Below are 27,125 nucleotides of genomic sequence, written 5' to 3'. Positions count from 1 at the left end.
CATATGACGTGCTTCTACAATAAGATAATGCTGTTTCATCCTGACAAAAATCTTTAGTTTCGTTGTATGTCGCAAAAATACAGATTTCTATGCGGGGGTGTTCAGTGAGCGCTTTCAGAAGAGAGATTCAATAGCAGACCGTAGGCGATTTGACAAGCCCCGAAGCCACAGGTGAAAAAAAAAAGACTAACATTAACAGGCAACGTCTGGCCTGAAGTGAGTCATGCGTTCAGTTTTAAACCCTGTAGGAGTTCTGAAATTTGAAATAATTGAATTGCCATTTCCAAATATACTTTATTTTATTTTTTTATTTCATTTTTTTAGAGAGGGTCAAGCTTCAAACAAGAAACATTAAAACTTTCAATTATTAACAGTCATCCTGTTTACTTCATAAAAAGTGTTATTAGTGTTGCTTTTTTTTTAAAACCAGTACCAGAATCTTCATTTAATTGAAGTATATTCATATTCATATTCAAATTATTACAAGACTTTAAACCTCTAAAAGAGATTAAGGGAATTGTGTTACGAATATAAACTTGGTAAAAGCAATGTAACAGCGTGGAAATAGGGGTTACAATTCACATTTTAAATCATCTTACTGAAGATAATACATTAGATCATGACAGCATCAGACAGACATGCATTCGCTCTAACACACACACACACACACACACACACACACACACACACACACACACACACACACACACACACAATAGTAGCATCATTCACATTGCCTTCTGTCAACAAAAAAACAAAATAAAAGAGTTCAAGTTCATCAAATCATGGAGAAAAAAAAAAACATTTTTGGACATAAAGAATACCATGCATTCGCGTTCTTGAGTGTAAAAAAACCTCTTAATCACGCTGATAGATCTCACCAGATCAAAAAGACAGTATATACAATATTTTACACAAACAAGGTCAAATCTAAGTCTGAGAAATATGTTCTCCTTGTTATTACTGCTATTTTCATGATCAGTGTAATAAATCCAGTTGCAAAACTAACAAAATATACATTTTGATGTCCCATCACACTATATTCTTCAGTAGAAAATGTACCAAATGCATCTGAAAGTGATTTAGTCTTTTAAATACACTACAAAGATCCACATAGATTTGACACAGATTATTGCTCTTATAAGAACTGAAAAGACTTTTCTACAATTACAAGCCTACATTTATATAATCATCAGAAAAAGACAAAACTTCAAACAAGAACTGAGAGAGAGAAAAGAAACTAAGACAAAAATACACTTAAGTTGTTAGCATTTTAAACTGAGAAATAAACTAATTATTTACAGGTTTAGCTCTATATAAGAGGAGCAGGAGGTTAGTTAGACTGATATGACAGTAATTCATAAAACCAGAAATATGTCACATCACATTATTAGTGTTGCAGCCACCATTCCATCAGCTTAGGGCTGATTCATCTCATCCAAAACCATTTAATGACAGAGAGCTTGATAAAATAACAATAAAACCCTGCGGCACGTAGAGTGCATCCATTATTTTCGATTGAGATCACCACATACTTTAAAAATCCTTCCTTATGATGTAGGGAAGACGTCCGAATAATGAATACTGTTGTACCTGTCACTCATTTCAATGGTAGCCGTTAGTAAATGCCGTAGCAATCAGAGGGCCCTGTGAAGGTCAAAATAAGGCATTGTAATTGCAGCAAAAAAGACACAGGAAAAACGAATGATTTATTAAATTCATCGTGTGCATTAGATGTTCTCCATCAATGATGTGACACTTGTTTTTTAAATTCAAAAATACATTAAAACGTCTATGACGTAATTTTGTGAATTATTATTATAACATTTTTTAATAGATAACAATACAAATTATTTCTTAGAAAATTAATATTTGAAAATATGCCCTGCAGACACTCATGACTGTGTCAGGGTCAATAATTTGACCTTTTTCACATGGCAAGGTTAGTTCAGGTTGAAAAATGTCATGTGGTGTGGCTTGCCAAACACTTAATATTTAAGAATTAATATCATGATACACTGCACGTATTCAAAGTGTAAAAATTAATAAAATACAAAAAAAGTTGTTTTTTTTAAACCATATGAAACCGATATGAATTTTTCTTTTTACTTTGTCGACAGCGTTATTTTAGTATTATTTGTTTTTGTTTATTTCTTATTTGTTAATATTTTGAATTCAGATTTATTTTGATATTTTCAGTTAACATTTTAATTGTAGTTTACATTTTTAGTAATGTTGTTATGTGCCTTTGTCATTGTATTATTTGTAATTATTTTTCAGTTTTAGTCATTTTAGTACTATTTTATTTCAGTTCAGTACCAAAGTAACATTTTTTTTCATGTAATATTTGCCTTTATTTTATTTCAATGACTTTTCTATTCGTTTTTCTTAATAGTTTTAGTTAACCGTAACAACACTGCATTCGACTGACTCACCCCAAGGCTGTGGCTGAATCCAGTGCTTGGAGCGGGACTTGCAGCGCTGATATAGCTACTGACAGTTGAGTCCTGATTGGCCGCTCCATACAGGTCTGCCATCGGCCCAGGGCTGCTGGTACCTAAAAACCCACCTGAGCGAGAAGGAGTTGAGCCTACAATAGAAATCAATATTCCACAATATCTCAATCACTTTTCATGAACATGAAATCTTATAGAAATAGGTCAGCCGGATAGTGAAAAGGCGCATTGGGGTGGGTGCGCTTATTTCCCGAGAATGGGTCATGTGTAGGATGTAAAATTAAATTCTCGCACCTCTGACCACAGCTGCTGCTGCGGCGGCCGCCGCCATGGGGTTGTACGCCGTTAGAGGAATGGCTACAACAACATCCGCATGCAAGCAGAACGAGCAAACAAACAGGAAAGAGAACTCAATCAGTATCAAGAAACATTACGGCTTGTCTGAAACCAATGGGAAAAGTGCTTGCATCATACAGAGTAAGATATGATGGTCTGATAATTTGTGGTAACGCCCGAGTAAGCTGTTAAGCAGGATTTCCTGGGTGGTGGGGTGTCAGCGTAAACTTACAGCACTCAAATCACACTTTGTTGCGTGTTGGAATACGGTGAGCGGGTACCATGTGCAATAGCTGCTTGTAAAGCTCTTAGAGGGACTAACCTGTGAGCTCAGGGGGGTGGGGTGATGTCAGAAGGGGGGTCCTCTCTAAGTGGAATTCTAGAATAGAGATAAACACAGAAAGCCGTTTAAACATACACACAAGTGCCGTTCAGACTACACACATGGAGAAGCGCTATAGGGCCTATGGCAGCAAAAATGAGTGGCAAGGCCTCAAGTTAGTGCACATAGAAAGACAGTCTCAGACCGCCTCTCTGAGATTTACAAGCAGCCATGAGTCTCTGTGAGTTTCTTTAAATTACTGATTTAAATGCTGTTGAAAAACTGTGATATATGACAATATACACTACCACTGTACTTTAATTCAGCAAGGATGCATCAAAAGTGACTGAAAACCCATTTATAATGTTATAATATTTAAAATATGAAATATGGTTGGAATATTTCTATTTCAATAAACTGTGTTCTTTTGAACTTTCTATCCATCAAAGAAGCCTGAAAAAAATCAGTTTCCACAAAAATATTAAGCAGCACAATCATTTTCAACATCGATAAAAATAAGAAATGTTTCTTGAGGATCAAATGAGCATATTAGAATGATTTCTGAAGGATCATGTGACACTGAAGATGATGAAGATTCTGCTTTGTCATCACAGGAATAAATAACATTTTAAAATACATTCAAGTTGAGAACTGTTCCTTTAAATTGCAAAAAATATTTCTAAATTGGACTTTTTACATTTATTTTTGATCAAAGAAATGCAGCCTTGGAAAGAGACTTCTTTCAAAAATATATAAAAAACTGAACGACGGAAATTTTGAACGGTATTGTACATGTAATCTAATATATGTGGTGTTTTTACACATAATATCTGATCACAAAATGGGAAATATAAATTTTTTTTTACAGTTAGTATATTCTTTTGTGCATATGCAAATACATCAAATTCTTTACCAATACCGCATGTTCACAAGCATATTTAGCAACTAGTTAGTTATGTTACTTAAAGGTTCTCTAAGCGATCCTGGGTGACGTCACTTTTTGTTGACGTTCGAACTATTGTCAAACAAAACGGAGGCTAGCTAGACCCTCCCTCCTCCTCATCCGCACACTAACCCCCCAAACCCTTCTTGTCGGTCACTGGCTGGAACAGTTTGTTATGTTCCGTGGTGCGGGTAAGCCCAGTTTGTTTTTGTTGCCGTTTGTGGAGCCTGGGGTGTCTTTTTACAGTGTGTTCAGGGGACAGGCAGCCAGCGGACAGTGAGGAGATGTTTGCTGTATGTGACAAAAAAAGTTTTGGCCTAAAAAACGCGTGACATCGCTTAGAGCACCATTAATGTTGGCAACAACCTACCATTACATAATGCTCACTGAATTGTGTATATGCAATTATAAACTGATAATAAATCATTTCCTGATTTAAAAACCCAATATTTGATTAGCTAAATACTTTAGGGTCTTAAGATGTATCCCAGGAAAGAGTTAATACCCATGAACCAATGTGTGAAAAGCTGTACGGAGACACTGATACAATATTACAGTATGAGCCAGACATTGAGTCTTACCAGGGAACTGATATGTGTATCCTGGTGTGAGACTAGTATAGCTGCGACCAGCATATGTTGCTGCCTGGAACCCTGGATACCCTGGGGAAAAAAATGTCACCCATCAAATCATATTCGATTAATGTTGATCAATGTAGTAGTAGAATGAAAGTATATCATTTGTGTATTCAGTATGAATTCTTGGACCAGTACAGGTTGCACTTTTCACTCTTAACAGCAGAGGGCAGAAGAGTCCACACTATGCTTTTCATGCCACTCTTACCCAGCATTCCTATGCCAAGCATGAAGGCGTCCATCCCATAGGGCATGACACGAGCACGACCTCTTGAAGAGCCTGTGGGTGACATCACTTCCTTGGGTTGGGCTTTCTTACACTCCACCTGTGATTGGAAAGGGAAGATATCAGTCAGTCAAATATAAGTTTTAACAGTGCGTCTGAAACGAAACAGTGTTTCAGAAAAAAAAACTCTCACCATTTTGTTGTTGATCTCGTGGAAGTGGATTTCACAGACTTTCTCCACTACATCTTCATTCTCAAATGTCACAAATCCAAACCCTGAGGGAAGAAAGAGTCCAGACACTCAGACCGTAGTTTACATTTGGATTTCCACTTTAGCCATCATTATAAACAATGTCTACAGTTCATATACTTCAGTTCAACTTCAGGTGAGAAGTTTGAATGCCAAACTGCCAAAGAAATCTACTTCTTTTTTCAATAAGTATGCTTAAGACATCACAAAAAGTACCATGATACTACCATGTTTTTAGGACATGTTCCAAGGGAGTACCATAGTGTACATCACCTATCACCAGCTGATACCATTACTGTACTTTTTAATTAGGTATAAAGTGGGGTCCAAAAGTCTGAGACCACTGATTACAGTTTATAAAGTTATAATTATGGATATTTTTCCTATAAAAACACATTGCTTTGCTTCAGAAGGCCTTTACTAACCCCCTGAAGCCGTATGGATAACTTTTATGATGGATGGATACGCTTCAAAATCTCAGTTACTATTCACTCCAATTATAAAGCAGCATATTTTTTGGTATAACTCTGTTTGTGTTTGTCTGAAATAAGAAAGTCATATACACATAGGACGGCTTGAGGGTGACTACATTATGGGATCATTTTCTAACTAACCCTTTAAATATTTTACCTCGTAACATGTCCTTGTAAAATGTCAAAATAACATTTTCCCACTTCATATTCACATTTAAATGATCCAAGATTGTGGTCTCAGATTTTTGGACTCCACCAAGTATTTGTAAAAAGGAATTTCGTGTGCTTTTTCCGTATGCCTGTAACTTCTCCATTTTGAGGTTGAATGTTTGTGAATGTAAGTGTCCTTAAGGTTCAACCTTAATACTGTAATTAAGCAGATTTCCTGTGACCTGTATTCTATTTTAAACCTTTGCGGGCATACACACTTCCAGTACGTCTCCGTAAACAGTGCTAGATTTTCTCAACAAAAAATATGTGCTGCTAGATTTTTTTCCAGCAAAAACTTGCTTCTCTCTTCTCAAGTGCTGCTCTCGTCCCCTGTCTGTGTCTCCACGTGTCTCATCTCCTCCACCTCTCCGCTGGGTTGAAAGGCTGTGGTAAAGCCATGCAAGCTGTCATAATCGATGAGCTGTAGAACCGGCGGGGGGAGGGAAGGGCGCTTAACAAGGTTTTAGCCTAAACCCTGATTAACGAACACACTAATTACTCAATCTCTCTCCTCACCTACCGCTTATCCTACAGAGTACAGGATGGAGGGCCATGGAGAGGAGACGGAGACAGATTGGAGCAGGTTTAGGAAAGGAAGGGTCAACCAGGAGAATGGCTGCCATTGACGTGCTTAGTTATTTACTTAGTTAAAGAAAGATGAAGGGAAATGTACCTCTGTGCCTGTTGGTGGTTTTGTCAAACATAAGCATGGCGTCATCCACCTGTAGGACAGGAAGAGAGAGAATTCATACATTAATTTATTATTTGTTATGTAGCATTAGTCAGTTTTCGATCCTGTGCTGCGTTTCCTATTGTAACAGGAAGTTTGTGACATGAACCATAATATACTACATGAAAGTCAGTTTCAGTTGATATTAGGGGCATTTGATAGGACAAAAATAATATGCGTACACTAGTTTTGTCAACTTTTAGTAGTACGCTAGCTTATACAGTCCATAGCTTTAATGCTAACTGACATCCATTAAAGGCCACAAACTCAAATTTTGAAAAAGAAGTACACTTTAGCATACTTTTAAAAGGAGTACTCAATACAGATAAGTGTGAATGAAAGTGTACTTTTTTAAATGTAATATTGAATAACACACTACAGTTATAATATTAATCAGGTACTTTACATGTGCTTTAGTATTTTGGTCCACATATCAAATAAGTGTACTTCTTTAAAGCACGAAAAATTATTGATAAAACAAAATGATTTCAAATGTACTTTAAGGTAAAAATTCTAATTTGAAATTATAGTAATATTTACATACATTTTTTTATGTGCACTACATGTGCACATTCAATTCAGTTAAGTGCATTTCTTCACAAGGGGAGATCAGATAAAAATAGACTGTTACATTCTCACTTTAACCAGCAACACATCTCTTTATTTCATAGGCTTGTTTGAATACTACCTCATTAGATTGAATGCTAACTACAATATCATAGGGTTTCTGTTAGAAGAGGTGCAAAAGTGTATTTGTCTTGTGTTTTAGTGTCTGTATGTGTGTGTGCGCTAAAGTGCGTCACTGTGAGCATACTGACAGATATCTCCAAACAGCGTAAGCCTAAAGGTTAGAGGTGAAGGTCAAACTTAGAGGGCATAATGTGTAAGAGAGAGAGAGGCAGAAAAACAGTTTCATATTCAATCCAAATCTGAAAAACAAGTGGACAGCCTGACCAATCAACACTTAATGTGCACAAATGCTCACAGTCTCTTGGTGAAAACAAACTAAAAGACCAATAACACTCTCTGCGCTCTCTCCATTTCCTTTTACTCATCTTTTATTGTGAGTGCCTGGAAAAAGATATCCACTTGCCTAGTAGTGTAGTATGGTTTAATATTACTACTAGTTATTAATTGGCTGATATTTGGTCATTTTGAGATCATCGGCCGATAACTGTGTCCACTTAGCCAAAATCTTATAACAGCCTTGCACTTTGTTTTATTAATTAATAAAATCAATGCATTTTAAAATTAGTGATGCACTAAAAAGATTTTTTTTTTGTTTACCAAAACAAAAACAAAGTTTTCATTTAACCGAAAACTGGAATCAAAAATAAAGTTTAAAAAAATGTAATTTGGGTAATTGAGTAATTGAACTCGGCATGCTGATCAATGTGTCATGTTCTCAGGTGATACACCATTAGTAGTGAATTTCTTCAGCAATGAGCCGCCTCTTGTAAATTCAGCCAAACAAATTTTACCTACTCTAGCATCATTTTTAACCAACTTGTTTGACTATTATAGCTTATCCGTGTTGATGCTTTCTCGACTGCCGTTTTCTCACCACTGTCATTTTATCCACATCGCTATGATCAGATGCTTTCTCGACTGCCGTTTTCTCACCACTGTCATTTTATCCACATCGCTATGATCAGATGCTTTCTCGACTGCTGTTTTCTCACCACTGTCATTTTATCCACATCGCTATGATCAGATGCTTTCTCGACTGCTGTTTTCTCACCACTGTCATTTTATCCACATCGCTATGATCAGATGCTTTCTCGACTGCTGTTTTCTCACCACTGTCATTTTATCCACATCGCTATGATCAGATGCTTTCTCGACTGCTGTTTTCTCACCACTGTCATTTTATCCACATCGCTATGATCAGATGCTTTCTCGACTGCTGTTTTCTCACCACTGTCATTTTATCCACATCGCTATGATCAGATGCTTTCTCGACTGCTGTTTTCTCACCACTGTCATTTTATCCACATCGCTATGATCAGATGCTTTCTCGACTGCTGTTTTCTCACCACTGTCATTTTATCCACATCGCTATGATCAGATGCTTTCTCGACTGCTGTTTTCTCACCACTGTCATTTTATCCACATCGCTATGATCAGATGCTTTCTCGACTGCTGTTTTCTTACCACTGTCATTTTATCCACATCACTATGATCAGATGCTTTCTCGACTGCTGTTTTCTCACCACTGTCATTTTATCCACATCGCTATGATAAGATGCTTTCTCGACTGCTGTTTTCTCAACGCCGTCATTTTATCCACATCGCTATGATCAGATGCTTTCTCGACTGCTGTTTTCTCAACGCTGTCATTTTATCCACATCGCTATGATCAGATGCTTTCTCGACTGCTGTTTTCTCACCACTGTCCTTTTATCCAAATCACTATGATCAGATGCTTTCTCGACTGCTGTTTTCTCACCACTGTCATTTTATCCACATCGCTATGATCAGATGCTTTCTCGACTGTCGTTTTCTCACCACTGTCATTTTATCCACATCGCTATGATCAGATGCTTTCTCGACTGCTGTTTTCTCACCACTGTCATTTTATCCACATCGCTATGATCAGATGCTTTCTCGACTGCTGTTTTCTCAACGCTGTCATTTTATCCACATCACTATGATCAGATGCTTTCTCGACTGCTGTTTTCTCACCACTGTCATTTTATCCACATCGCTATGATCAGATGCTTTCTCGACTGCTGTTTTCTCACAACTGTCATTTTATCCACATCGCTATGATCAGATGCTTTCTCGACTGCTGTTTTCTCACCACTGTCATTTTATCCACATCGCTATGATCAGATGCTTTCTCGACTGCTGTTTTCTCACCACTGTCATTTTATCCACATCACTATGATCAGATGCTTTCTCGACTGCTGTTTTCTCACCACTGTCATTTTATCCACATCACTATGATCAGATGCTTTCTCGACTGCTGTTTTCTCACCACTGTCATTTTATCCACATCGCTATGATCAGATGCTTTCTCGACTGCTGTTTTCTCACCACTGTCATTTTATCCACATCGCTATGATCAGATGCTTTCTCGACTGCTGTTTTCTCAACGCTGTCATTTTATCCACATCACTATGATCAGATGCTTTCTCGACTGCTGTTTTCTCACCACTGTCATTTTATCCACATCGCTATGATCAGATGCTTTCTCGACTGCTGTTTTCTCACCACTGTCATTTTATCCACATCGCTATGATCAGATGCTTTCTCGACTGCTGTTTTCTCACCACTGTCATTTTATCCACATCACTATGATCAGATGCTTTCTCGACTGCTGTTTTCTCACCACTGTCATTTTATCCACATCGCTATGATCAGATGCTTTCTCGACTGCTGTTTTCTCACCACTGTCATTTTATCCACATCGCTATGATCAGATGCTTTCTCGACTGCTGTTTTCTCACCACTGTCATTTTATCCACATCGCTATGATCAGATGCTTTCTCGACTGCTGTTTTCTTACCACTGTCATTTTATCCACATCGCTATGATCAGATGCTTTCTCGACTGCTGTTTTCTTACCACTGTCATTTTATCCACATCGCTATGATCAGATGCTTTCTCGACTGCCGTTTTCTCACCACTGTCATTTTATCCACATCGCTATGATCAGATGCTTTCTCGACTGCTGTTTTCTCACCACTGTCATTTTATCCACATCGCTATGATCAGATGCTTTCTCGACTGCTGTTTTCTCACCACTGTCATTTTATCCACATCGCTATGATCAGATGCTTTCTCGACTGCTGTTTTCTTACCACTGTCATTTTATCCACATCACTATGATCAGATGCTTTCTCGACTGCTGTTTTCTCACCACTGTCATTTTATCCACATCGCTATGATAAGATGCTTTCTCGACTGCTGTTTTCTCAACGCCGTCATTTTATCCACATCGCTATGATCAGATGCTTTCTCGACTGCTGTTTTCTTACCACTGTCATTTTATCCACATCGCTATGATCAGATGCTTTCTCGACTGCTGTTTTCTTACCACTGTCATTTTATCCACATCGCTATGATCAGATGCTTTCTCGACTGCTGTTTTCTTACCACTGTCATTTTATCCACATCGCTATGATCAGATGCTTTCTCGACTGCCGTTTTCTCACCACTGTCATTTTATCCACATCGCTATGATCAGATGCTTTCTCGACTGCTGTTTTCTTACCACTGTCATTTTATCCACATCGCTATGATCAGATGCTTTCTCGACTGCTGTTTTCTTACCACTGTCATTTTATCCACATCGCTATGATCAGATGCTTTCTCGACTGCCGTTTTCTCACCACTGTCATTTTATCCACATCGCTATGATCAGATGCTTTCTCGACTGCTGTTTTCTCACCACTGTCATTTTATCCACATCGCTATGATCAGATGCTTTCTCGACTGCTGTTTTCTTACCACTGTCATTTTATCCACATCACTATGATCAGATGCTTTCTCGACTGCTGTTTTCTCACCACTGTCATTTTATCCACATCGCTATGATAAGATGCTTTCTCGACTGCTGTTTTCTCAACGCCGTCATTTTATCCACATCGCTATGATCAGATGCTTTCTCGACTGCTGTTTTCTCACCACTGTCATTTTATCCACATCGCTATGATCAGATGCTTTCTCGACTGCTGTTTTCTCACCACTGTCATTTTATCCACATCGCTATGATCAGATGCTTTCTCGACTGCTGTTTTCTCACCACTGTCATTTTATCCACATCACTATGATCAGATGCTTTCTCGACTGCTGTTTTCTCACCACTGTCATTTTATCCACATCGCTATGATCAGATGCTTTCTCGACTGCTGTTTTCTCACCACTGTCATTTTATCCACATCGCTATGATCAGATGCTTTCTCGACTGCTGTTTTCTCACCACTGTCATTTTATCCACATCACTATGATCAGATGCTTTCTCGACTGCTGTTTTCTCACCACTGTCATTTTATCCACATCACTATGATCAGATGCTTTCTCGACTGCTGTTTTCTCACCACTGTCATTTTATCCACATCGCTATGATCAGATGCTTTCTCGACTGCTGTTTTCTCACCACTGTCATTTTATCCACATCGCTATGATCAGATGCTTTCTCGACTGCTGTTTTCTCACCACTGTCATTTTATCCACATCGCTATGATCAGATGCTTTCTCGACTGCTGTTTTCTCACCACTGTCATTTTATCCACATCGCTATGATCAGATGCTTTCTCGACTGCTGTTTTCTCACCACTGTCATTTTATCCACATCGCTATGATCAGATGCTTTCTCGACTGCTGTTTTCTCACCACTGTCATTTTATCCACATCGCTATGATCAGATGCTTTCTCGACTGCTGTTTTCTCACCACTGTCATTTTATCCACATCGCTATGATCAGATGCTTTCTCGACTGCTGTTTTCTCACCACTGTCATTTTATCCACATCGCTATGATCAGATGCTTTCTCGACTGCTGTTTTCTCACCACTGTCATTTTATCCACATCGCTATGATCAGATGCTTTCTCGACTGCTGTTTTCTCACCACTGTCATTTTATCCACATCGCTATGATCAGATGCTTTCTCGACTGCTGTTTTCTTACCACTGTCATTTTATCCACATCGCTATGATCAGATGCTTTCTCGACTGCTGTTTTCTTACCACTGTCATTTTATCCACATCGCTATGATCAGATGCTTTCTCGACTGCTGTTTTCTCACCACTGTCATTTTATCCACATCGCTATGATCAGATGCTTTCTCGACTGCCGTTTTCTCACCACTGTCATTTTATCCACATCGCTATGATCAGATGCTTTCTCGACTGCCGTTTTCTCACCACTGTCATTTTATCCACATCGCTATGATCAGATGCTTTCTCGACTGCTGTTTTCTCACCACTGTCATTTTATCCACATCGCTATGATCAGATGCTTTCTCGACTGCTGTTTTCTTACCACTGTCATTTTATCCACATCGCTATGATCAGATGCTTTCTCGACTGCTGTTTTCTCACCACTGTCATTTTATCCACATCGCTATGATCAGATGCTTTCTCGACTGCTGTTTTCTCACCACTGTCATTTTATCCACATCGCTATGATCAGATGCTTTCTCGACTGCTGTTTTCTTACCACTGTCATTTTATCCACATCGCTATGATCAGATGCTTTCTCGACTGCTGTTTTCTTACCACTGTCATTTTATCCACATCGCTATGATCAGATGCTTTCTCGACTGCTGTTTTCTTAACGCCGTCATTTTATCCACATCGCTATGATCAGATGCTTTCTCGACTGCTGTTTTCTCAACGCTGTCATTTTATCCACATCGCTATGATCAGATGCTTTCTCGACTGCTGTTTTCTCACCACTGTCCTTTTATCCAAATCACTATGATCAGATGCTTTCTCGACTGCTGTTTTCTCACCACTGTCATTTTATCCACATCGCTATGATCAGATGCTTTCTCGACTGCTGTTTTCTCACCGCCGTCATTTTATCCACATCGCTATGATCAGATGCTTTCTCGACTGCTGTTTTCTCACCACTGTCATTTTATCCACATCGCTATGATCAGATGCTTTCTCGACTGCTGTTTTCTCACCACTGTCATTTTATCCACATCACTATGATCAGATGCTTTCTCGACTGCTGTTTTCTCACCACTGTCATTTTATCCACATCACTATGATCAGATGCTTTCTCGACTGCTGTTTTCTCACCACTGTCATTTTATCCACATCGCTATGATCAGATGCTTTCTCGACTGCTGTTTTCTCACCACTGTCATTTTATCCACATCGCTATGATCAGATGCTTTCTCGACTGCTGTTTTCTCACCACTGTCATTTTATCCACATCGCTATGATCAGATGCTTTCTCGACTGCTGTTTTCTCACCACTGTCATTTTATCCACATCGCTATGATCAGATGCTTTCTCGACTGCTGTTTTCTCACCACTGTCATTTTATCCACATCGCTATGATCAGATGCTTTCTCGACTGCTGTTTTCTCACCACTGTCATTTTATCCACATCGCTATGATCAGATGCTTTCTCGACTGCTGTTTTCTCACCACTGTCATTTTATCCACATCGCTATGATCAGATGCTTTCTCGACTGCTGTTTTCTTACCACTGTCATTTTATCCACATCGCTATGATCAGATGCTTTCTCGACTGCTGTTTTCTTACCACTGTCATTTTATCCACATCGCTATGATCAGATGCTTTCTCGACTGCCGTTTTCTCACCACTGTCATTTTATCCACATCGCTATGATCAGATGCTTTCTCGACTGCTGTTTTCTCACCACTGTCATTTTATCCACATCGCTATGATCAGATGCTTTCTCGACTGCTGTTTTCTCACCACTGTCATTTTATCCACATCGCTATGATAAGATGCTTTCTCGACTGCTGTTTTCTTACCACTGTCATTTTATCCACATCGCTATGATCAGATGCTTTCTCGACTGCTGTTTTCTTACCACTGTCATTTTATCCACATCGCTATGATCAGATGCTTTCTCGACTGCTGTTTTCTTAACGCCGTCATTTTATCCACATCGCTATGATCAGATGCTTTCTCGACTGCTGTTTTCTCAACGCTGTCATTTTATCCACATCGCTATGATCAGATGCTTTCTCGACTGCTGTTTTCTCACCACTGTCCTTTTATCCAAATCACTATGATCAGATGCTTTCTCGACTGCTGTTTTCTCACCACTGTCATTTTATCCACATCGCTATGATCAGATGCTTTCTCGACTGCTGTTTTCTCACCGCCGTCATTTTATCCACATCGCTATGATCAGATGCTTTCTCGACTGCTGTTTTCTCACCACTGTCATTTTATCCACATCGCTATGATCAGATGCTTTCTCGACTGCTGTTTTCTCACCACTGTCATTTTATCCACATCGCTATGATCAGATGCTTTCTCGACTGCTGTTTTCTCACCACTGTCATTTTATCCACATCGCTATGATCAGATGCTTTCTCGACTGCCGTTTTCTCACCACTGTCATTTTATCCACATCGCTATGATCAGATGCTTTCTCGACTGCTGTTTTCTCACCACTGTCATTTTATCCACATCACTATGATCAGATGCTTTCTCGACTGCTGTTTTCTCACCACTGTCATTTTATCCACATCGCTATGATCAGATGCTTTCTCGACTGCTATTGTCTCACCGCCGTCATTTTATCCACATCGCTATGATCAGATGCTTTCTCGACTGCTGTTTTCTCACCACTGTCATTTTATCCACATCACTATGATCAGATGCTTTCTCGACTGCCGTTTTCTCACCACTGTCATTTTATCCACATCGCTATGATCAGATGCTTTCTCAACGCAGTCATTTTTGTTTATTTTGTTATTGAGAGGAAAGCGAGCAACACATATTTGCATATTCATCTAAACGCCGCTCTCAGCACCGTGAACGGCATTGTGATGTTCCTCATCAGTATATCCGCTGCAAAGGAATTTAAATTTTTTATACCCCCTGAGCAAAGAACAAAAAAGAATTTCGCTGTGAGTATATCAGGGCCTTAAGGTTCAGAAATCATAGTGTTGCTCTCACTTTTCACACGTTTGTATTTAATATCTTGAAAACCTTTCTATTTTCTAGTATCTTTTGTAATTGAGTTCTAAATTGAGTCCCTTCTTGTTCTGTGTGCTTCTTCTCATGGTGTCTGTTTTTCTCTCTCCATCGCTCCCTCTCTCCATCCCTTGTTCAAACCAGGCCAGAACACAAAGTGACCAGTGAGGCAAACTAATCTGCAACTTCCCCGGGTGGCTGCGACTATCATCTCTCTCTCTCTCTTTCTCTCTCTGTCTGCATTCCACACTCAAGTATGGCTCAAGAATGATGAATTATTTTCTATCAAAGTCTTGCACCCAAATCACTGACAATGTGTGATTGAGGTGTGATGCAAAGAAACAATTGAAGATCTATAGCACATCAGTTTTTGGGGTGTATTGTTGTTACTTCAGTTATGAACATTTGTCCTCCCCCTAAACACACAGTCTCTACCTCGTTTTCTCTCCTACACACACACACCCCAAACACAAAACCTTTTGCCCGCTAAATTACTTGGGGACAATGGATGGGCAGGGTCACCGTGGTAACCGGGTAGGAGGGGGGCTGAGGGCAGTAGCAGCTGTTCCATCAAATTAATTCAGATTCAAGTAATCTCCCCCACCTTCCCCAGCAAACAAAACTCACCCCTTCAAACTCTCAAACTCTACCCCAACTCTTTCTGTCTCTCTGCGCCTTTCTTGTTCCCTCTTTCACGCTTCCCCACCAAACTGGCTCAAATCGCACTCAGTACACCTTTGAAAAACCTCAGAATGAATCTTTTCTGTTATTTTATTTGAAAATTGTATTTAAAATGAATCATTCTGACTGTAAATTCTGATTGTATGAGTCATGTTTGATACTGTTTTAAATTGACTAGAAACAAACACGTTACCGTACATACTACAATAATTTTCGAATGTTTAGGATCAGTAAGATTTTTTTTTTTTTAAATAAATTATTACTTTTAGAATACTTTTTGAAGTTTGCTTACATAAAAGAATCTGAAAAAAATGTATCACGGTTTTCACAAAAAAAACATTAAGCACAATTTTTAACATCGGTAATTATAAGACATGTTTCTTGAGCATCAAATCCGCAAATTAGAATAATTTATGAAGGATCATGTTAGGGGTGTGCGATATCACGGTTTTTGATCGTGCACGATTAAAATGTCTCCACGATCTGCTTTTGAAGAAATATCGTAGTATCGTGCATTTTATCAGTTGCAGTTCTGGCGCCGAGCTCCGTCTCAACATAGGCCTACAACAAATGTTAACGCAGAGGAACGGGACACTGCAGTTCACAGAAGTTCATTATTTGCATGTGCTTTAAAGCCTTGCTGGTTAAACATAATTCACGTGCTGATGCGCTGTTCTGACGTGTGCTTTCTGAGCGCATACACCCGAAGCACACGGGCACTAAAAGCCTGTCTAACAGCGTCTGTTTACTGGACTACGTTATAAGTTATCTTTCGAGTCTTATTGCACTAATATTGTCAAATACACACAAGGTTTACATAAACAAAGTTGGTTATGTCTAAAGTGAAAGCAAACGCAAAAAGCAAAGCAAAAAATGAGAGAAAATCTGCTTGTCAAATGCGTGTATATTAGACGCGTCGCGTGCAGCTCTTAAAGCGACAGTAGCCAGTTAGTAAACAAGCTGCCTCTTGTCCTTAAAGAGATAGTTCACCCAAAAATAAAAATTCTGTCATTATTTACTCACTCTAATGTTGTTCCAAACCTGTATTAATTTCTTTCTTCTGTTGAAAATAAAAGTTATTTGGAAGAATGTGGCTAACCAAACAGTTGCTGGTCCCCATTGACTTCCATAGTAGGAAAACATATACTATGGAAGTCACTGGAGTACACCAACTGTTTGGTTAGCCACATTCTTCCAAATAACTTTTATTTTCAACAGAAGAAAGAAACTTATTCTGGTTTAAAACAACTTGAGAGAGAAAATGATGACAATTAAAATGTTTGGGAGAACTATCCCTTTAATGTTAATAAAACAACAAAACACAAAGAGGAAATCACTCACTGCTCTTGACAGAACTTTAGTAGTAGCTTTAATAATAATCAATGTATAATTTATACAGTGAAGTCTATGTTGTGTTTTATTTTCGTATTTGTTCATTTAGCCTAATTACTTTCTTCAATGCTACTGTTAAATACCCCTTCTGTAGCTGAAAAAATAAAGCACTGTTTATTTCATTTGTATATTAAGTTGTGTATGCCTAATGTGTATCTTTGTTCCTAATTCTTAATAACAAAGAAAATAATGATAAAGATTTTTATCTGCGCCACTTTGGCCTAAATGTCTGCCATTCTTTTTTCTTTTGTTACCTATAAGGCTTTTTTTTTTAAATAGGGACATTAGTTTGGCTGTAATGCTCAGTCACTTGCAAAATAGTAAAACCAACATGAAAAAGAATCGTGATAAAATCGTTAATCGTGATTTTCCTGAAAAAAATCGTGATATGATATTTTTGCCATATCGCCCACCCCTAGATCATGTGACACTGAAGACTGGAGTAATGATGCTGAAAATTTAGCTTCGATCACAGGAATAAATTACATTTTAACATCTATTAAAACAAAATATTTCACAATATTACTGGTTTTTACTGTATTTTTGATCAAATAAATGCAGCCTAGATGAGCATAAGAGACTTCTTTCAAAAGATTAAAAAAGTCTTAATGACCCCAAATTAATATTGCTGAATGTGCGTTACTTGGCAACTATAAATTGCTTAACATTGGACCTTTATCACTTATCGAAAGAATTGTTTATTCTGATTATTATCATATGGTATTGTATTTTATTATATTCCTTTAGCCAAGCCTAAGTACATCACTTACCCATAGTAAAATCACTATACCATACTGCCTCTCAAGGCTTTTCTCTTTATTTTATCACCATGATATCCCATAAAGCCTTCACTTGTTTCACACAAAGGTGACTTACCTTTCCGAACTGGTCAAAGTACTGCTTTACATCTTCAATAGTAGTATTCACTGACAGGCCTCCAACAAAGATTTTCTTTGTCCGAGTCACCAACTGAAAAAGAGAGAAAGGGTGAAGGGATGAAGATCTTCAAAAATGACAAAAATCTGGATATTATATAGCACAAGCGTCTCGTCTTGACCATGTTGACCAGTCAGGCACATACCTTAGGCTGGGCTCGCCGCGGGAAGGCAACTTTCGGGTCAATCTAGAGGAGAGTTTGAGAGGAGAAGGTCTAGTTTAGAACACAATTCTGGAGAAAGAGGAACACTGACACCAACACACCCGGGACTGCAAATGAGAACATCAGTGAGAAGCTCACATCCTCTGAGCTCTGGTTTCAGTTGGTGTCTCTTGCAGGGACATCTGCCTGTGTGTTTTAAAGGCTCTGGCTGCACCCTGCATTAACTGTACTGTCTGAGAATGATGGTACAATACATGCATGGTTCAGGGAAGGACAAGAGTGATGAGAAATATGAAAAAGAAATGTAGATTCATCTAAAGAAAGAACAATAGTGACCGTGAGAAACTATATTCACACTGACAGTGATTTTATTGCTGGATGTTGGCAGATCGCTGTACTATTGGTCGCTTGTAGGCATTTCTAATATTATTGTTGGGCTGCGCAATTGGCCGTAACTTTTGGACATCCAATCACAGATGAGATGTTTTGTCTGTAAAAATAATTGTCACTCTATTTTTACAATGAATCATTCTGGAAGGAAGTAGTTTGACATATAAATGGCAGCAGTGCATAATACATCATAATAACTGTTGGGTATTCATACAAATCATAATTTTGAAAATTATATACACTACCATTCAAAAGTTTGGGGTTCGTAAGTGTTTTTAAAAGAAATATTTTATGCTCATCAAGGCTTGATTTACTTTATCCAAAATACAGTAAAAACAGTAATATTATTAAATACCATTACAATTTAAAATAACTTTTCTATTTCAATATATATATATAAAAAAGATTCCTGTGATGGCAAAGTTCAAAGCTGAATTTTCAGCATTATTACTCCAGTCTCTTACTTCAGTATTTTTGTGAAAACCTTGATCTATTTAAATAGAAAGTTCATATTTATGATATTATTTCATATTTGTTTCCTATTGTGATATTATAAATGTCTTTACTGTCTCTTAATGTTTCCTTGCTCAATAAAAGTTATTTTATATTAAAAGATAACATGCTCCACTGTCTTCACTCCAACTGTCAGTCACCGCAATGTGACTTTTCTCAACGCTAGCGCTCACCGCCGCTCATGGCAAACTGGGGGTTGCTTTGTCGCTGTCAGTGTGAACGGTAACAAGAGTGTAGTAACGAAACAAATGACAGAAAAACGGTGAAAAGTGTACAGGTTTCTATGAGAGGCAAGTATGACTAGACAGAAGAGGCTGTCATGGCCTCCTGTGACTGAGTGCACCGGATAAGAGAAGGGTCAGCTTTCCTGTAAACATCACTGGACGACATGAAAAACACTCAGGGAAACACCAAAACCATGTTTCTTTGGAAGAAGAGTGGTCAGAAAACAAAAGGCACAGAAACTCAAGCAGAAAAGCATCCTTGACCCACACACTCTTTTGACAGCCAAACAAAAAGTATTTTGTTTGTTTGTGTTTGTTTGTTTTTGCATGTCTTTCTTTCTATTTCTTTTCTTTTCTTTCTTTCTGCAGATTTGAATACTGTTTAATTGTGTCCAAATCTGGAAAATGAGCTGTAAAACACTGTATTCAGCTCCTTGAAAACTACTGTATATTTGTAATTAAATACATTAAAACAATTTTGAAGTAGCTAAAAAGCTAGCACTATAGATCTGTGTAAATGTAGCAACATTTGATATACCATTAGTTTTATTTATTTATTTATGAACCATGTGCAGAAAATTTATGTCGATCAGCACCCGTTGAAACAATCAACAAACTAGATTACAGATACTCAAGATACTCTATATTAGTCTATAGTCTAGTCCATCTATTTACCAAATGCTAGTCTACATCATGCTGTACTGAGGTTAAATTCTAGAAGACAGTGAAGGCAGTACAGCGCTAGCAGCAATAATGATTAGTCTGTCCCGAGAGAGGGTTCGAATAGAGCTACGCTAAAGAGCTAGCACCTCTGAGGTAAACTACAGCAGTTTACCAGAGTTGCTTGTTTATTTTCATACACCAGACTACGAGTAACAGAGTTTCATTGTGAATCTAGAGAGTAAAATGAAGAGGCTTAGCTAATCTGAACAGAGATCTGATGCAGAAGCTACGGTTTATGTCTATAGTTTCTAGACTACTCTGATAGTCACCTCCGGTCCACAACATTGCTGAGGCCGCACCACTCCTGTGCACAATCAAAAACAAACAAACAGACACACACACAAACAAACAAAATCAACATACAGCCACCGACGCACATGAGAGGAAGGCTGAGGATAAAAAGTATGGTCACATAAAGCAGATTATTGTCATTGGAGTTGATTTTGACTATGTGGAGGGTGAAGAGACATTGAAAAGTAATGGAATCAGTAGTATAGGGGCTTGTATGTTTAACCATCATAGACATTTATTTAAATCAGATTATTAGTGGTTGATCAATATAAGATCTTTGACACTTTTTCAGTCTTTAATATTTGTTAATATCCTTTGCATTTTATCCAGGAAATGGGTCAATGAAATTATTATTATTATTTAAAATACATCATACATACAATAAATACACATCTTCTATTCTGAGTATGTCTTTACATAGTGCTTTAACAGTACATTTAACCACTACAGACATTCACTAATAGTACGAGTTTTTCAACTCTTCTACTTTTCACTTCTTCCGTCTTTAATATTTGCTTATATCCTTTGATATTTTAAAAATGAAATGAAATGAAATTAAAAATGATTTTTTTTTGTCTATTAATTCTGGTTAAGAAATACATTAAAATGCAGTTTATACAAAGAATTGCATTTCTATTGTAAGCATGTTTTTTTTATTCTGAATTAAAATTTATTTTGATATTTTTGGGGCCATTAAATCAAATTATTAAAAATATCAGGGTGGTACACCTGTCCTGATAATTATTATTATTATTATTTTTTTTAATTTAAAGAATGCAGTTTTTGAAATAATCTTTTATTATTATTATTTAAATAATATTTTAACAAATCTGCTCCACTGCTTATAAAAATGTATATAAACGTATATATGCAACTAAAATGAATAAAACTTTTTGTTTTAAAAACTTAAAACAGGTAATTATATCATAACCCCTGCAGACGCTCATGACTGTCAAAAAGTCTTAAAAACCAGATAATTTTATGGCAAAGCAAGGTTAGTTTAGGATGTAAAATGTCATGTGCTGCTATACCCCCCCCCCCCCCCCCTAAAATTAATAATTTAATAATTAATAATACAATTAATTAAATAAATAAAAACACTTTTTTTGAGAAAATATTATGATGTGTACACTCACATGTATCCAAGATGTAAAGGAAATATTTATTACGTTTAACTGGATGGTTACACCAAAGGACATTTTCATTATAAGATTTAACATTTTGTTAAACAAAATAAAAGTTTTTCAAAACCACCTGAAACAAACAAGAATAAAAAAAAGCAAATGTCTAAGAACTTGACGTGTGTTAGGGTATGCACCTCGGGTATAACAATGCACCTTGCTTCATGTTTTTCGCATACAGACAACAATGTTGTCAAAACGATCCCGTTTACACGGATCCACGAAAACGACGAATTTTATTCTGATATTCTGCTGCCAAGCCAGTAGTTGGCGATGTGAGTTTGTAAAGAAACACTAAGTGCCTTTAGACTGAATTTGCAAGCGCATAACGTCACTGTTTTCACAAATTCAAGTTTTTTGGTAATTTACACAGAGACGATAACTGTATCGTGTTCAAAATCAGCCCCCAAAAAGCCGTTGTCATGTAAATGAACGGCAAAAACGCATAAAAAGTTTTCAGTGTTTAGTGGTGTCATGTAAACGCCCCTTTAAACATAAAGTATTTTTCCTTTTCTTTATCTTGGACACTATTTATTTGCCATTGACCCAGAGGTCAATATTACAGTGAGAACGCCTTTCCGAGTATGACTAACAGAGCTAGTACACTTCAGTATTGAAGTGTGCACTACAGATGCACACTGTGTACGGAGATTTTGATTTGTGTGTTTACTTTAAGGGTGTTTTAAGATGCTGTCAATACTTCTTTGTGGCTCAGGGAATAACATTCCCCTTTGATTCACAACTTTTCCATTTTGAGGAAATATAAACATATAGCTAGTAGCTAGCTACACAGCTTTCTTTAACATAAAAAAGAAAATATTCCAAACATGCATACATGATTTCTGAAATACAATAAAAAGGATATATGTGTCCACAATGTGTCCTTAAACGTCCAAAATTGCCATCCCTGTCAAAACTATTTTAAGTCAATAGACTTAACTAACCAGGTCAATCCTTCAGGGTCAGTCGCTGGCACCCTGTTAGCAGAATGTGTATCAATCACATGCAGACGAACACGCAAGGACACAATCTTACAGAATGATTGCATCATCTACAAGAAAGTTCAACAGTGCGTCCCAAGACCGCTGACTTAAAAATCGTGATTTTTATGAGTTGTGCCGCACACATTTCTCTCTTTCTTTCCTGGCCTCCCCTCCTCCACCGGCCCATCGCTGAGCTCGTTAAGCTAATCTCCAGTTTAAAGTCGGCCCAGGCGAGCAGCCATAAGGCACCTTCACAGGGGCACAGTCATAGAGGTAAAGCAGGACAAAGGCCTCCATGTTCCCCTGGCTCTGCCTGCCTCTCTCTCAGGGGGGAGGCACTTAGAAAACAGCACAAGCGGCCACGCTGTGGAAGACTGGAGCTGAGAGACACTTTCTAAATGTTCTCTTTAGTTATTATGTTGGTTTTATTTAAGAGTCCGTTGGGCTTTTCCAGTCTCTGTCAGCCTCGGAAAACGCTTTGAATAGTACGGAAGCTTATTTCCGCCATGGAATAAAAATATAAAAAAGATATCGCAATTCTGTTTACTGTATATCTCCTCATTCTGAAATTTTTTGTCTCAAAATTGCAAGCTTATATCTCACAAAAAAGTTTACCGTGAGACGTTAGAGAGAAAAGTCAGAATTGCGAGACGTAAACTCCGAATTCTGAGGGAAAAACGTCAGAATTGCAAGATGTAAACTCCGAATTCTGAGGGAAAAAAGTCAGAATTGCGAGACGTAAACTCCGAATTCTGAGGGAAAAAAGTCAGAATTGCGAGACGTAAACTCCGAATTCTGAGGGAAAAAAGTCAGAATTGCGAGATGTAAACTCCGAATTCTGAGGGAAAAAAGTCAGAATTGCGAGATGTAAACTTCGAATTCTGAGGGAAAAAAGTCAGAATTGCGAGACGTAAACTCCGAATTCTGAGGGAAAAAAGTCAGAATTGCGAGACGTAAACTCCGAATTCTGAGGGAAAAAAGTCAGAATTGCGAGACGTAAACTCCGAATTCTGAGGGAAAAAAGTCAGAATTGCGAGACGTAAACTCCGAATTCTGAGGGAAAAAAGTCAGAATTGCGAGACGTAAACTCCGAATTCTGAGGGAAAAAAGTCAGAATTGCGAGATGTAAACTCCGAATTCTGAGGGAAAAACGTCAGAATTGCGGAATACAAACTTAGAATTCTGAGAAAAGAAGTCAGAATCACGAGGAGTAAATTCTGAATTCTGAGGGGAAAAAATCTGAAAATATTCAAAATCTCGAAATGTAAACTTAGAATTCAGAGGACATTTTTTCCAGAATTGTGAGATGTAAACGTGCAATTTTGAGGAAAAAAAGTCCTGAATTGTGAAATAAAAAAATTGCAATTACCTTTTTACATTTTTATTCTGTGGCATCAATAATATCCCACAAGACAACTAAATTTTAGGGTAATTCCAAACAAATTACCTGAAGAGTATTTTTGAAGTACAGAAACACACAGTTTCGTTGTGGTTTGCCGTGTACTACCTGTTGCCATAGTGCAAGGCTGTTTTTCACTCAAATGAGGAACTAGTTCAAACTTTCAGAAGAGGGAGAGAAAGTGTGAAAGTTTTTTTTTCTTCTCCTTCAAGCCTCACCCTCCCTCCCCACTGACCCCCTGGGGGGGTGACTCCACTGTCGCCATGGCAACCAACGGGCACCATTGTCCCAGGACCCGCCTGCTCTGCACAGTGACAAAGACTCTCACAAATAGATGCACCACAACACACAGACCTCTCATCAAAGTTTCCCATTTTTTAACACTCTTACTCTAACTAGTAATCCGTTTGCAAATACAAACGCAAAATAATGTTTATTTTATTATTTAGATTGTTGTCATTTATAAACTAGGCCTTACTTTAATATATATATAATATATCCTTTCTAACAGTAATACACCTGTTAGAAAAACATCACACAAGACTCAAGGACTTTCCACAAGGGAGAAATCTGAATTCCGCATGAGTCTAATGTGTTTGGTGAGACTCTTGAGACAAGGCACCACAAAGGCTACCCAGCATACCCTGTTCGGGTCCCCTAGTTACCATAGTGATTGACACAGAATAGGAATGCTTCCCTGACAACCTCATTGAGGAAAGGCTGAGATGGGAACTTTTTCTCACTCTCTCCCGAATTGTTTGACCAAAACCCAAAGTGAAAAGGCATGAAACCTCACATGCATACACAGCATCTGCGACGATAGCGAATCGCTATATCATGGCATTACAGTCAGTCACAGACACTGCACTAAAACTCAAGAAAGCGAGAAAAATAAACTAATATAAAAAAAAAAAAGTGTATCTAAAGTATTTTGTTAACGCACCCCTTGGGTAATTGACAGAATAAGCCAAAGGATGGCAATGACGCACAGGAAATGGTTAGCAGAACATAGTTAAATGATGTTAAAACTCACAGTTTTGGAGTCCAGCTCATGTCTGGTCTGGGCCAGAACTTTGTCCACGCCAGCTTGGTCAACAAATGTGACAAATCCGAAACCCCTAGGCAAAAGAAAGATAAAAATTACAACACCGCCCTCCACCCATTCTGTGTAAAAAGGACAATACAGTCAATAATAAAAGCCTTTGTATGTTTGCTGTCGCTTCTGGGTCAGGTTGGTTGTTCCCTTACCTTGAGCGCTTTGTAACTGGATCTCTCATCACCATACTCTCTTTCACTTCACCAAATTTGCAGAAGTAGTCCTTCAAACCCTCTGAGAAAGCAGGAGAAGAAGACTTATTTTATCACATTAGGGCCTGAGAAGCTTAAACAGTGTGGGAAAACCAAGAATATTCGTGGATGACATCAACAGTGAACGAATGACATCATCAATAGAGATGATCTAAGAAGCATGATGTGAAATACAAGGTGAGGTCATCATCATGTAGTGAAATATACAAGACTTTTAACGTTAAGTTTAGATCTGGATTACATTATCCACTCTTTAACGATCTATAATTGATGTCTACATCTAGATATTTTAATAAAACATTAAATATGATTTTCATGTCCAAACTTTAGGCTAACTAGATCTTAGGCCAAAATATGTTCCTCAGCCACCTCAGTTACCGACTTTGCTGTTAAGTAGGTGTCTGCCAAGCTTAATGAAAATGTTAATCTATTAAATTTCAAAATAACTGGCAGAATCAGATGACAGGAAGGCTATTAAGCATTTTGTGGCGTGAACAATACCTCAGCGTAATTCAAAACAACAATGTGTCCTACATTCTGAGGACAGCCTACAGCATGACAGCAGTTGGTGAAACTTTCTCCATTCATTCAGCTAAACCTGTTGTATAGCCTTTACACAAAGGATCAAGCCAAATTACAGAGCAACCCAATGGACGTATTTTGCCATCCAGGACTGACTACTTGCTTATTAGTTGCATGCACAAGGTGAATGACATAACTGGAGCTGTACAAACAATATGCATTATAAAAACGTTTTTTATCATTATTATATATCACTGTAACCTTATTTTTTTTTAAGTACAATCAAATTGGCTGTGTAAGTCATTTCAACTTAAATTACATTAAATGGACTTCCAAAAATTAGTTGAATCTCGTATAACTTTTTTTTTTAAATGGCTTAACTTAATTTGATGAGTTGAAGTAATGTAAAAACATCATGTTGTCATGACTTATTGATCGGCTCATTTTATTTATTTCATTTTTTTTTTACAGAAGCCTACCATCTTTGATTTACTTCACAGTAATTTCTTACATTTCAACACGATTTTAAGCAAATATTTTCTTTATGTTGTAAAATTCACAGTTGGTTGAAAAAGTACATTGAATTTGCAGGTTGTAACTGATTTTACTGTAGACTTTTTAGTTGGTTGACATAAGTAGACAGTTATTCAGTGTTTTATTTGAATCAGATCCCTGTCTTTGGCTGACATGTGCAGAGACTTAGTAAAGTGTTACTCACCTTGCGTAGTCTGCCAGCTCAGACCACCGATGAACATTTTGCTGTGAAAACAACACAAACAAGTGATCAACAAGTGCTCCGGGTTAGCGTATAAATCTGAAAAGACCGAAGAGCCGCATCAAAATGTTCAGAGATTGAAATAACGGCAGTGAGTCTCAGTGAATCTCATCCGATTGGATGAGAGGTGCGCTGGACTCCGCCAAAACACGTTTCCCTCTTTGTTGAGTTACTTTTTAATTGATTTCGCCCTGACGCTCTTATATGTAGATAAGTAAGAGGAAGAGCAAGGTTTTTTTTTACCAGGGGTCGTGCGGAGAGTCCGAGGAGGACAGGTTACTTTGGCTGCCTTCCGACTCCATTGCGCGGCTGTGTATCCCGTCCGAGTATGGTGCGAGAAAGGAGGCAGAAAGTGTGGAGAGGGGGATTGGCATGGGGTGAGTTAGAGCTCAAAGCCCAAAGACTCCACCTCTCTCTTGGTC

At 37.9% G+C, this 27,125-nt stretch overlaps 2 protein-coding genes across 5 annotated transcripts in view; both read right to left on the bottom strand.

Moving 5' to 3' along the window:
• Nucleotides 1–27,125, bottom strand: part of LOC130081856 (cytochrome c oxidase subunit 6A, mitochondrial) — a 297,336-nt gene that overhangs the window by 69,793 nt on the left and 200,418 nt on the right. The gene's annotated exons all lie outside the window — the stretch shown is intronic.
• msi1b (musashi RNA binding protein 1b) lies at nt 294–27,125 on the bottom strand. 4 transcript variants are annotated; one of them, XM_056246556.1, is made up of 14 exons: nt 26,947–27,123; nt 26,647–26,687; nt 25,347–25,428; nt 25,132–25,216; nt 18,377–18,418; nt 18,172–18,264; nt 6,525–6,573; nt 5,112–5,194; nt 4,901–5,018; nt 4,639–4,719; nt 3,115–3,171; nt 2,751–2,813; nt 2,436–2,569; nt 294–1,647 (listed from the first exon to the last, which is right to left on the bottom strand). In XM_056246556.1, the coding sequence occupies exons 1-14, from the start codon at nt 27,075–27,077 to the stop codon at nt 1,606–1,608; spliced, it is 1,101 nt and encodes a 366-aa protein (XP_056102531.1). In that variant the 5' UTR covers nt 27,078–27,123; the 3' UTR covers nt 294–1,605. The 4 variants fall into 4 exon arrangements, with proteins under 4 accessions (XP_056102531.1, XP_056102530.1, XP_056102533.1 ...); XM_056246555.1 differs by having other exon boundaries at nt 2,436–2,590; nt 26,947–27,120; XM_056246558.1 differs by lacking the exon at nt 3,115–3,171 and having other exon boundaries at nt 26,947–27,125.

The sequence above is a fragment of the Rhinichthys klamathensis genome, unplaced genomic scaffold (assembly GCF_029890125.1).
Source record: "Rhinichthys klamathensis goyatoka isolate OS25496 unplaced genomic scaffold, OSU_Roscu_1.1 h1tg000040l_1, whole genome shotgun sequence".
Classification (NCBI taxonomy): Eukaryota; Metazoa; Chordata; class Actinopteri; order Cypriniformes; family Leuciscidae; genus Rhinichthys; species Rhinichthys klamathensis.
The sequence above is the reverse complement of the archived record's forward strand: the minus strand, read 5'-3'. Positions and strand labels throughout refer to the sequence as shown.

What these genes read in the sequence shown, in the direction of transcription:
- msi1b (XM_056246555.1), bottom strand. Translation starts at nt 27,077, where the DNA reads ATGCCAATCCCCCTCTCCACACTTTCTGCCTCCTTTCTCGCACCATAC. An exon ending in GCTTGGCATAGGAATGCTGG is followed by an intron (nt 4,720 to 4,900) that starts GTAAGAGTGGCA and finishes TTTTTTCCCCAG; the next exon opens with GGTATCCAGGGTTCCAGGCA. An exon ending in GATTCAGCCACAGCCTTGGG is followed by an intron (nt 1,648 to 2,435) that starts GTGAGTCAGTCG and finishes TGACCTTCACAG; the next exon opens with GGCCCTCTGATTGCTACGGC.